The 12126-nt window shown below is 38.7% G+C and overlaps 1 protein-coding gene across 1 annotated transcript in view; it reads left to right on the plus strand.

The window, feature by feature from the left end:
• The window catches only part of mtrex (Mtr4 exosome RNA helicase), a 93154-nt gene that overhangs the window by 50724 nt on the left and 30304 nt on the right, over positions 1–12126 (plus strand). The window contains exons 16-19 of the mRNA XM_078396899.1: positions 452–602; positions 7745–7917; positions 10488–10556; positions 11573–11701. Coding sequence (XP_078253025.1) covers positions 452–602; positions 7745–7917; positions 10488–10556; positions 11573–11701 — 522 coding nt within the window. The remainder of the gene's footprint in view (positions 1–451; positions 603–7744; positions 7918–10487; positions 10557–11572; positions 11702–12126) is intronic.

A 12126-nucleotide genomic window follows, 5' to 3' on the forward strand; every position in this document is an offset into this window, starting at 1 on the left:
ACTGATTGAGAGTGATCAGCCATGATCGCATTTAATGGCGGTGCTGGCTCGAAGGGCTGAATGGCCTACTCCTGCACCTATTGTCTATTGTCTATTGTCTATAGTTCAAAAACCTGATTGTTGTTGGAAAGTAGCTGTGCTTGTGATGTGGTCTCCTCTGCACTGGGGAAACCAAACGCACATTGCTTAACCTTTTCTTTGCAGAACTCAGTTATTCATAAGGTAGCAGTTGAAGCTAAGCTACAAGATGGAATGTTTCCATGAATAACTTCAAATGTGAAGGTGACAACGCTAATAAAAAAGGCCTGTCTTGACTCTTTTTTTTTTTAAAAAGTGCAATTTATTTGTCGTCATAAATTGAGGAGCAATTTCTTTTGAGATACTTGTGCCTTCTTTCTATGCGAGTCTGCTTTGAACGGAGTCTCAACTGATTTAATTTTTCTTTTTGCAGGGTTCAGCTGATCCTCTTAACAGTGCTTTTCATCTGACCTACAACATGGTTTTGAACCTGCTTCGTGTTGAAGAGATCAATCCTGAATATATGTTGGAGAAGTCCTTCTACCAATTCCAGAATTACAAAGCAATCCCTGGGGTGGTGGAAAGTAAGGACAATTATTTTCTTTATAACGAGGTTATATCAACAGATAATTTTCCTTTTGTGCTGGAATAAAAATTGGCATAACAAATAAAGTACATATTTTAGTGCTGCACTACATCTTTTGTGGGAGGTCCAGAATGGGAATTTTTAATACTTTTAGAACAACTTTTAAAAACTGCATAGGAATAGGGTCTTTAGTCCACCATGTCTGTGCTGACTAAGATGCCAAATTAAACTAATCCATTCTGCCTAGACAAGATCCCTATCTGTCCATTCCCTGTATATTCATGTGCTTATCTAAAAGTCTCTTAAACACCACTATCATATTGGTTTCCACTATCAACCCTGGTAGCGCATTTCAGGTGCCTACCACTCTTTTAAACTCCCCCCTGTGATCTCAAAGCTATGCTCTCTGGTTTTTGACATTCTCACTCTAGGCAAAAGATTTTGACTATGCTTCTCATGATTTTATAAACTTCCTTGCATCTCCCCTAAGCCGCCGATGCTCTAGAGAAAACAATCTAAATCTCTTGCTTAGTTAAAGCCCTCTAATCCATGCAGCATCCTGGTAAACCTTTACTGTATCTGCAAGCCTCCATATCATCTAGTAATGGAAATAACCAGAGTTTTATAAAGTTGCAGTGTGATTTCCAGACTTTCATACTCATTGCCTGACTGATAAAGGCAAGCATAGCATACACCTTCTTTACTATTCTAGCTATTAGTGTTGATACTTTCAGGGAGCTATACACTTGGACTCAAATATTCCTTATATCATTACTTTTACGGGTCTTGTATACCTATATAAATTCCCTTTGCATTTGATCTCCCAAAGTGCAAAACCTAACATTTGACCAAATTAAATTACATCTGCCATTTCTATCCCTTATCTGAAACTGATCTATATCCTTTGACAGCTGTCTTCATTGTCTGCAATTCTGCCAATTTTTGTATATTTACTGACCAACCCATCAAGAATTTCATTCAGGTCATGTATCACAAACAACAGAGGTTTTGGCACTGATGCATGTGGAGCACCAGTAGTCACAGATCTCCAGCCAGAAATACACCCTTCCTCCGCAACACTGAGTTCTATGGATAAGCCAGTTCTGAATCCAAAATACCAAGTCACTGTAGATCTCATGCATTCTAATCTTCTGGATCAGCCTAACATGAAGGCCACTTATGAATTCTTATGTTGGATTCCTCAATTTCTTAGCAGTTACAATTCTAATAGACTGGGTACAGGTTCAGTTTAAGTACCCAGAACTCGGTTGCAAGCAGTGCACGGCATTGGCTGCAAGAGGGGGAAGTTTCAGTCCGTTTATATTTTTGGAATTTAGTTTTTGAGTCCTCAATAAAATGATTAGTTTAATATGCTTAATTGGTTTTGAATGTGATGTCAGCAAATTCAGAGTCAACAAGAGTTCAGACAGCTGGTTCTGCTTCGGGGTTATGACTTAACCAACTGTCGAAGCTCCAGAGCTTCAAACCAATTACAATTTGGTTTTGGTGCCTTGGCATGTGTGTTAGAATTAATTTTTACGCAAACGTCCACAATGAATGTTGTTTTCTTTCAAGCAGTTCCTCAAAAGCTACTTCCACCAGTCCTGACTTGTGCAATTGAAACCCGTTTTCCTCCAGTTTAAGGCTCTATCATGAGGCCAAACTTATCTTTTTCCATGACTACCTTGAAGCTCACCAAACAATGGTCACTGTTCCCAAAGGGTGCCTCCATGGACACTTCCATCACTCATCCATCCTCATATCTTTAGATATGGTCTCTACCAAAGGCCATCTTGAATGAATGTTCTGAATTCCATCACATTTGAGCCATCTGCATTCAGACATTCTAATCATGATAGGGAGAGTTAAAATCCCCCATGACTACAAGGCTGTTGCTTTTAATTCTCCTGTAACATACATATATATCAGTCCTTCTAATTCCTGCTGCTTATTGGAATGCCTATAACCCCATCATAGTGATTTCCCCCATATTCCTACCATCTACCCATAAAGCTTCATTCGCCAATCACTGCGGGATATCCTCCCTGAGTGCTGCCTTAATGCTCTGCCTAATCAGTAGTGGAACATCCCCTCTTTCACATCACCTTCTGTGATACCTGAAAGTTCTGGAACATTAAGCTGCCACTCCTGCCCTACAATTAACCATCTTAATGTGATTGCAATAATGTCATAATCCCATGCTCTCAGATCAACCATCTGACCTGTGAGGCAGTTTGGATTAATATAAATGCAGTTCACCATACTCGTGCTTCTTCTGTCTCCATCTGAGCATCCCCAATTTTCTTTAAACCAGCCAGTCTCCCTAGCTACTATACTGTCATTTTGGATCCTGCCCTACTGCCTCACTAGATTGCACCCTCCTGTGTATCACAAGTAAACAATTCTGCAAGGATCCTGCAAAACTTATTCTTCCTTAAGATTAGCTGCAACCAGGTTATCTCCGTACGGGTTATCTCTGCTCCAGAAGAGATCCCAAAATTCCAAAAATATGAAGCATCGATTAACTTATGTATGAAATTAATTTCAGTTGCATAACGGTAAGCAGAGTAACAGCTCTCTCATTAATTGCAGTCAATAATAATAACAATAATAAGATATGATGTTTAAGTAAAATTAAATATCATTTTCCAAGTTCTGGATTACCTATCTTTTTGCATTTTCTTTGTTCATCTATTTTTTGCAAATTAAAAAAAAAGTATTAATAGTAAAATTATGTACCATCTAAAGCAATTTATTGATTATATTTTCATACCATTATCCTAAAGTCATTAGAAAAAAATTAATGTTCAGTAAACATTGATGAATTAGATGATTACTTTCAAAATAGCAAGATAATATCTAACTGAAGAAGGGTCCCGACTCAAAATGTTACCTATCCATGTTCTCCAGAGGTGCTGCTTGACCTGCTGAGTTACTCCAGCATTTTGTGTCCTTAAATATAATCTTTTGTTCTTGCGGTAATTAGAATCCCTGTTGCCACCAGAGTAGATGTTTAAGATGGCTATCAATCAATACCACATTGTGATAACGGTATTTTTGATTATGGGCTGCCTCATAACCCTCTTCTCACCTCCCTGTCACCCCATCACCATCCCCAGTCCCACTCTTATAAATATGTTCACTCGCCATCTTTAAGAATTTAACATTTTGGTTCAGGGAGAGCAAGTAATGTAGTGAAAGTTAGCAGTTTAGTAATGTTGTGCACTTTTGTAAAGAGCTAGTAAATCATTATTTAAGTGAATAATTTACTGCATGCGTCATTCTGACAAGTGCAAGCCAAGTTAATGTCTGAAATGAAACCCTAAGGACTATAAACAATAGTTCATAGTACAATGCTTCCTGGGGAGCATCATGTAACCATTAGAGATAAATTATGAAATAATAAAAAGCAGAATGCTAGTGCATTGTAAACCTTCTCATAGCGTGCACAGAATAAAATTTTCAAAATTGATTTCAATATTAAATTGCTTTCAACTATTAAAGCAAGATGTGATTAATAATAAAACAACTTTTTCCTGGTCTGTTTAAGCTTCGGTGAAGTGGAGTCCCAATTCCAGCAGATTGCTTTTAAGTAAAGCTTACTTCCCACTTAAAATCTCAATATAATTTATTTCTATGATTTTTTTTTGTTTTGACTGATTCTTCCTGCCAACATCTGCATTTGTTGTAAAACACCAAGTGCTGGACAAACTCAGCGAGTCACGCAGCATTTGTGGTAGGAGTAGACAGATTATGTTTTTGGTTGGGATCCTTCTTCGGACTGAAAGACGGTGGTCCTTCTTCACACTGCACTATTCGTTGTCTTTATTACCCTATGAAATCAAAATGACTTGTCCCTTGAATTGCAGAAGTCTAATTTTGTTGTTATTCTTGGTAGTTTGATAAAATTGAGTGGCTTGATGAGCCACTTCTGAAGGCAGTGAATAGTCAGCCAATGTTGCGCTGCTGCTTTGGGATGCAAGTTTGCTGCTTGGCTTTACAGCATAATTTAGCCCAAGATCAGTATCTTGTGAAGCCCCATCTTCAGTTCCAGTGGATGAGTTATTGATTCTTTTGTTATTTAGTTGATGAAATCCTTTGGTACATATATAGTGATGTCATTTGTGATTTAACCATAAACTTCACATTACCAGTTTTAGTAGACATTTTATGCTGCCAGCGGACATCCCAGCTGGATTTAGAAATGTTTGCGTCAATGGCTTTTACTCTCTAAACTGCTCAATCTACAAATAGTTAAACACTTATACCGACGTTTATAAGAATGTGTTGATTTGGCACGATTTGCCATAGATCAAGAGCAGAATTTAAAGTTTGGAAAGCAAAAGAAACAATATCCATATTCTTGGGTTTCCTCATAATTGCTGATTTCAATTTCTGTACATTTTTTAATACTACATAGTTGGTGAACAGAGCTGGAGACATAGAAAAGAGGAGAATCTCATTGTCGCATGTGATGTATCCAGGTAGCTTTGTATCAGAGCTCAATGGTTGTCATAGATTGGAACATTTTTCTTTGTTCATTCTGCAAGATTTTATTGTTAGGTTGGCTTTTAAGGTAATGTATCGAGGATGGATTTAGTTTATGCTTTGTTTAATCTATTGAGTATACTGAGTGTATAGTTCTCTCATAGCCAGTAGTTCTTACCATTGTAATTGAAGGGAAATCCAACCAGCCATTGATGAGATTTGAAAAAGTAGGCAATCAAGAATAGGATTCTTTCTATTTAGCTACAGGTGAACCGCAAATAAGTTCCCCAATGTATATGGCGGAACTGGGTGAATGAGCATTAAAAAGGTTCTCAGTGACTTTTCCTATAAGGGGTGGATTTTTAACCAGTTAACTTGAGCAGTAGATCTGTTTTCAAAGATGTCCAGAGTTAAGTCTATAACTTTTCTCATAGAAGTAGAGTGCACATTTAGTGAATGGTAAATTTTGATCCAGATTTTCTCCATGGTCCACTTTGAAACTTAAACATGCAGTGCTAATTTTACGTGCCTACAGCATTACCGTTGATGTTTCTATGCCGAGGACCTGACGTGAACTCCTCATTGCCTCGAGCTGCTGTGCTGAGAAAGAGGCCTTTGGGATCCTGCCCTCTGTGTTGCTGCACTTTGAGGTGCCAGGAACATGACTCAAATCCAGTAATGAATTGCCACGTGGCTCAGTGTGGAGAGGCTCCCTGTGAAGCCTGCTGCTGAGTAGTCCAGGCGTGTAGTGCAGCCAGTGATAGTGTTTGAGCTTGTTAGCACAGAAATCTCTGGGGTGAGGGAAACGTGCAGGCAAATAAAGAGACGGGAGACCACGGCTTCCATCACATACAACAGGAAATGTTGAGAGAAACATAAGAATGCAGATTGTCTGTCAGAACGTGGGGTAGGTGATGCCAGTTCCCAGTGGTGGCCCAGGTTTACAATGCCTACCATGGTGTAGCCTGAGCTGTACATCTTAGCACTGAGTTTTGACTCCATTCACCCATTTTGTTCCACAAAAACGGTCACAGAGAGCCTCTCTGCACTGTGACAGTGGGCAATTCATTCTCACGTGAGGCCAGTGTACAGGTGACGTTTAATCAGATTCCTGACAAAGCAGTACTCAATGTGTTTAAAGTATATTGGATACATACCTATAACTATTCAGGCTAGAGGATGAAGAGCAATAAATCTGCAACGTAATACAAGGCAAGATATCAGTGCATTCCAGCTCATTGCAACTATTTTTGATGATAGGTGGTTATAATAACTGTATGGTGTATTTTTCCCCAAGAGCTTTTAGGTTTTCTACATGTCAACCAGAAAGGTATGTTGAACATCAGCTTTGGAGAATAAATATTTGCACCCAAATTGCTGCTGGTATTCTAGGGTATTTGCTAATACAACTTTCTACATAATGTATTTGAAATAAATGCTTGGGGAGGTAAAAACTCTGATGCTCACAGGTCCCTGCGGTTTGAATCTTATTGCTTCAGTAATTCATTTGATATGGTGCTTGAGTATATTTTTCCATGGTTCAGATTTGGCCATCTTGGTTCAAAGCAGTAATGTTCGTGAGGTCAACTGTAATTTTGCCTTGGTATGTATTTGGAGAATCACTTGAGCTAACATATAATTTGCTAACCTAACTCAGTTCTTTAACAGTGGTATGAGAGATGGAAATGTTCATTATAGTGCAGCTCATTTAATCTGATCAGTCAGCAGTGTGGAAGAATTCTAGGAACTTAGCCAAGCTTTATTTGATTTGCAAGAGTACAAACCTAACAATGGGGGATACATGCAATTATTCTTGCTGATGCATTAAAAAATGTGATTAAAAATGAGTTCCATCTGTTTTGAATTGTGATGTTAGGGTGAATAAGAAAAGAAAATGTCAAAAATTATAGTTTCTGACACATTTTAAACCTTTATATAAGATTTAAGAACACATGGTGTTCTTATATTAAGTTCCACGACAGAATATGTTTAAAAAATGAGTAGTAAGCATTTTCAAACATAATGCATTCTTTGGAATAATGCTATGTAGCGCTAGAAGGCTGTACTAACATTTGTACCTTTTTGTATGTTATAACATTAAAGTCTGTGTTAAATCTTCAGGAATAACACCACTGCTGCTCTCCAACTTTGAATAGCATACCATAATCATATCAATATCTTGGAGTTTCCATTGGCAAGAATGTTCACTATGGCACCATTACAACACCTTGGATGTAAAAGTAGGGCATGGGCTTGTACAATATGGTTAATCTTTCTCCAACAGGGCCAACATTAGGAGTGTAATGGAATAGTTTGTCACTCGCTGTAATGGTGAAGCTGCAAACTATATTTCAGTAACTTCACTCAATGCATAACAAAATTAGACGATTAATCTTTATATTCTTTACTGCTGATGTACTCCAGCTGCTGTAAAAATGTTTCATCTACATTTTGCATATCTAAGGTTCAACCTTCCACTCCCCCTTCCCCAACCAAAGGTCCAAATATCATCCAATTAAGTGGAAGGAATGCCGCATCATACTAAGCATTTTATGGAATAATAAATTATTCATTTAATTCCTTCATCATTAATGCTTGTTGTGTAAAGATGGTATCTTTATACATAACTCAATATGTGATGTATTTTTACAGAGGTCAAGGTTCTGGAAGGGCAGTACAATGAAATTGAAATTCCCAATGAGGAAAATGTTGTTGCTTACTACAAAATACGGCAGCAGCTGGCTAAACTGGGTAAAGAAATTGAAGAATATCTACACAAACCAAAGTACTGCCTCCCCTTTCTCCAGCCAGGCAGACTTGTTAAGGTATGCTTATATCATCATTATTTAGCCAATGACACTGAGGCAGTCACATCATTGCACAAGGAGCTAGATTTGACAAGTCTAAAGTTAGATGTAGAGCAATAAAGCTTCTAAGCACTCACTGTCCTTTTTTTTCTACTTGATATGGTTCTGATTTTATGTTTCTGGTTTTATGTATCTTGTTGAAGAAGTGCTGGTGAATGACAGCAGTGCATGACAATAGACAATATAGACAATAGACAATAGGTGCAGGAGTAGGCCATTCAGCCCTTCGAGCCAGCACTGCCATTCAATGCGATCATGGCTGATCACTCTCAATCAGTACCCCGTTCCTGCCTTCTCCCCATATCCCCTCACTCCGCTATCCTTAAGAGCTCTATCCAGCTCTCTCTTGAAAGCATCCAACGAACTGGCCTCCACTGCCTTCTGAGGCAGAGAATTCCACAACTTCACCACCCTCTGACTGAAAAAGTTCTTCCTCATCTCCGTTCTAAATGGCCAACCCCTTATTCTTAAACTGTGGCCCCTTGTTCTGGACTCCCCCAACATTGGGAACATGTTATCTGCCTCTAATGTGTCCAATCCCCTAATTATCTTATATGTTTCAATAAGATCCCTTCTCATCCTTCTAAATTCCAGTGTATACAAGCCCAATCGCTCCAGCCTTTCAACATACGACAGTCCCGCCATTCCGGGAATTAACCTAGTGAACCTACGCTGCACGCCCTCCATAGCAAGAATATCCTTCCTCAAATTTGGAGACCAAAACTGCACACAGTACTCGAGGTGCGGTCTCACCAGGGCCCGGTACAACTGTAGAAGGACCTCTTTGCTCCTATACTCAACTCATGCTGTCGATGTTTCACATTGCAGCTATTTTGTGACAGTGGGGAGACATTGAATGTCTAAGATGATGGATAGGACAGGTCCACAGCTTCAAGTAACCCCTGCATTCCCTCTTTCTCCATCCCTCCCCCACCCAAGTCACACTAGCTTATCGTTCTCATCTAGCAAACAACCGACAATGGTCTGTTTCCTTTATCATTGTTACTTTTTTGCATATCTTTCATTCATTTATTCTATATCTCTTTACGCCATTGTCTATATCTCTCTTTCCTTTCCCGTGACTTTCTGTCTGAAGAAGGGTCTCGACCCGAAATGTGACCCATTCCTTCTCTCCAGAGATGCTCCAGCATTTTGTGTCTATCCACGGCTGATACCATCTCATCCCTTGAACACCACGACGGACACGTACCACAGACTCCTATTTATCGACTAAAGCTCTACTTTCAATACCATTGTCCCAAACAAGTTCATCTCCAAACCAATGGAATGGAGTCAGCATTCCCCTCTGTAAATGAATCCTCTACTTCCTGACCTACAGACCACAATCAGTGAGGATAGGTGACAAATCATCCTCTAATAATTCTCAACACTGGTGCCCTGCAAGGATGTGTGCTCAGCCCTCTACTATATTCCTTATACACCCATGTACAGCCAAATACTCATCCATCTCGATCTACAAGTTCGCAGACGATACCTCCATAGTGGGCCAGATATCAAATAATGATGAGACAGAGTATAAAATGGAGATTGAGAACCTTGTAACCTGGTGCCAAGACAAGAACCTCTCCCTCAATGTCAGCAAGACAAAGGAGATTGTGATTGACTTCAGGAAGTCGAGCAGCAACACACTCCAATTGGGAATCATTGATTGCACCGAAGTAGAGATGGTCAAAAGCTTCAAGTTTCGATGAATAAATATCACCAGCAATTTGCCCAGGACCAGCCATATTCTAAGCTCTGGCCAAGAAAGCACACCGATGCCTCCACTTCCTTAGAAGGCTTAGGAACTTCAGCATGTCCCCAACAACCCTCACCAACCTCTACAGATGCACCGTAGTAAGCATTTTATCGTAATGCATCACAGAATGGTTTGGGAACAGCTCCAACCAAGTCCACAAGAAATTGCAGAGTTGTGCACCATCATGCAAAACAAGCTTTCTTCCACTGACCCCATCAACACATTGCCTCGCAAGACTGCCAGCATAATCAAGGACTAGTTTTACTCCAGTCACTTCCTCGTCCCTCCTTTCTCATTAGGCAAGACGTGCTGAAGTGTGAAAACTCGTACCTCCAAATTCAGGGACAGTTTCTCCCACCTTTTACCAAGCAATTGAACGGTCCTTTAATCAGCTAGAGTGCAGACCTTGCCTCTCATCTTACCTCATTGGTGACCTTCTAACTATCTTTAATTGGACTTTATCTTGCAGTAAATGTGGTACCTGCTATCCTTTGTTTGTGCACTGTGGGCGGCTTGATTTAATCATAGTCTTTTCTTTGACTGGATAACACGCAATCAAAAGCTTTTCACTGTACCTTGGTACGTGTGACAATAATAAACGAAATTAATCTGGGAGATCAGCAAAGTGGATTGTTTTGACTGATTACACTTGTGTGTTTTTCAATCTGGTTTGTAATTTGTGAATAATATGTTACTTTTGATTTCACAAGTATCTGAAGATATTTAGAAATCTGCTTTTGAGTAAGTAAATGCACCTTTTGTCTTTCAGGTAAAAAATGATGACGATGATTTTGGTTGGGGAGTTGTGATAAATTTCAATAAAAAATCTAATGTCAAGGTAAGGAATGTGTATTAATAAAGTGTTTAAAATAGTACTTTTATTACCAACAGTGCACTTCTTGAGAACATTGATGATTTGAATGCAATATTACTCTGAAAAATGTGATAATTTGCAATAAATAAAAGTATGTGCTTATCTGTGATTACTTTATGACATTTAAAGCCAAAGGACTGCAAACTGTACTTGATGCGTTTGGTGATTGATCCTTTATTTACTTGGCTTTTTTTCCAGGGTTAACAGGAAAATTTATTACAATGCTGTGTAACAACTTCAAAAAACAAATGAGTTATGTGTGTGGGGTTATTAAGAGAATAACATGCAACAGTCTGGAAAGTTGCCCATCTGGCCACATACCGAACCTGATGAACTGCCATAGTTTTACGGTCTATCTACTTTGTTTCAATTGCTGCACTGAACATCGTTGGTTGAGAGCTTCTTCTTAATTTGTTACAATGTAATACAGAGAGGAGCCCTCATATGTTGACCATATTGTTCAAATTTGGCTAATATCCAGTTGAGAGGTCAGCCAGAGCATTTTTACATCTTTTGCTTGAGCTTTCCCTCTCCTACAATGATTTGTGTCTTCTGCTGTGTATAAGATGAAAATCAAAAGCGACTGCATATTTAGACATGTCAATACAACTCATACCAGGAGTCACTCAGAATCACTTTACTGAATTAATTTAGGAACTTGTGAAAACTTCAAGAACTGTGAGGCTCAGACTTCCAATGATTCCAGAAATCTAATGATTTCCAAATACTATGATTCTATCTTGCTCCCCTTTGCCCAATCCCTTCTTACCTACATCTGGGACACCGCACACTCTCTTCAACACTTCAACCCATTTTTAATGGGTTCCAGATGTTGGTTTAGGAAACAAAAAAAACACGATGGTTATTTTTGTCAAATGTTTAATTTATTTTGGATGTCTGTAATATAAAATATACACAAATAATTACATTGAAAAAATGTTGAACTGTGATTTACATTGTTTTTACTTTTATTTTCATAGCCTAACACTGGGGAGTTTGATCCATTGTATGTGGTTGAAGCTTTATTGCATTGCAGTAAAGACAGTGTAAAGCTTGCAGCTTCGGAAGCAGCTAAGCCGGCAAAACCAGGAGAAAAAGGAGAGATGCAGGTGTGTGGATTGCAGTTCACTTCAGTACTGCTGAAAACATTCCCACTTTGTTAATTAGTCTGGGTAACGTATTAGTGACAAATTTTAAATGCAAAGATCTTGATCTCGAAGATTGATTCCAGTCCTTGTATTTGCCAGCAAAATGTTGATAATGATGTTTCAGCATCCAAAATGTTTGCAAAAGATGGGGGTCAAAGTATCAATTCTGAATATTCTTCCTTCAAGACACTGCTCAAATTCATTTACACTGGAATTCATTTATGGCATTGAAATCGAAGGAAACACTATTGTGACATAATTTATGTTGTATTAAAATTGTATAAATCCATAGATAAAACAAGCTGATTAGGGATCAGCAAGGTTTTGAACGATGGAGATCATGTCTCACAAATCTGTTTTTTGAAGATGTGACCAAAAAGGTTAAT

This window comes from Rhinoraja longicauda, chromosome 1 (genome assembly GCF_053455715.1).
Source record: "Rhinoraja longicauda isolate Sanriku21f chromosome 1, sRhiLon1.1, whole genome shotgun sequence".
Classification (NCBI taxonomy): domain Eukaryota; kingdom Metazoa; phylum Chordata; class Chondrichthyes; order Rajiformes; family Arhynchobatidae; genus Rhinoraja; species Rhinoraja longicauda.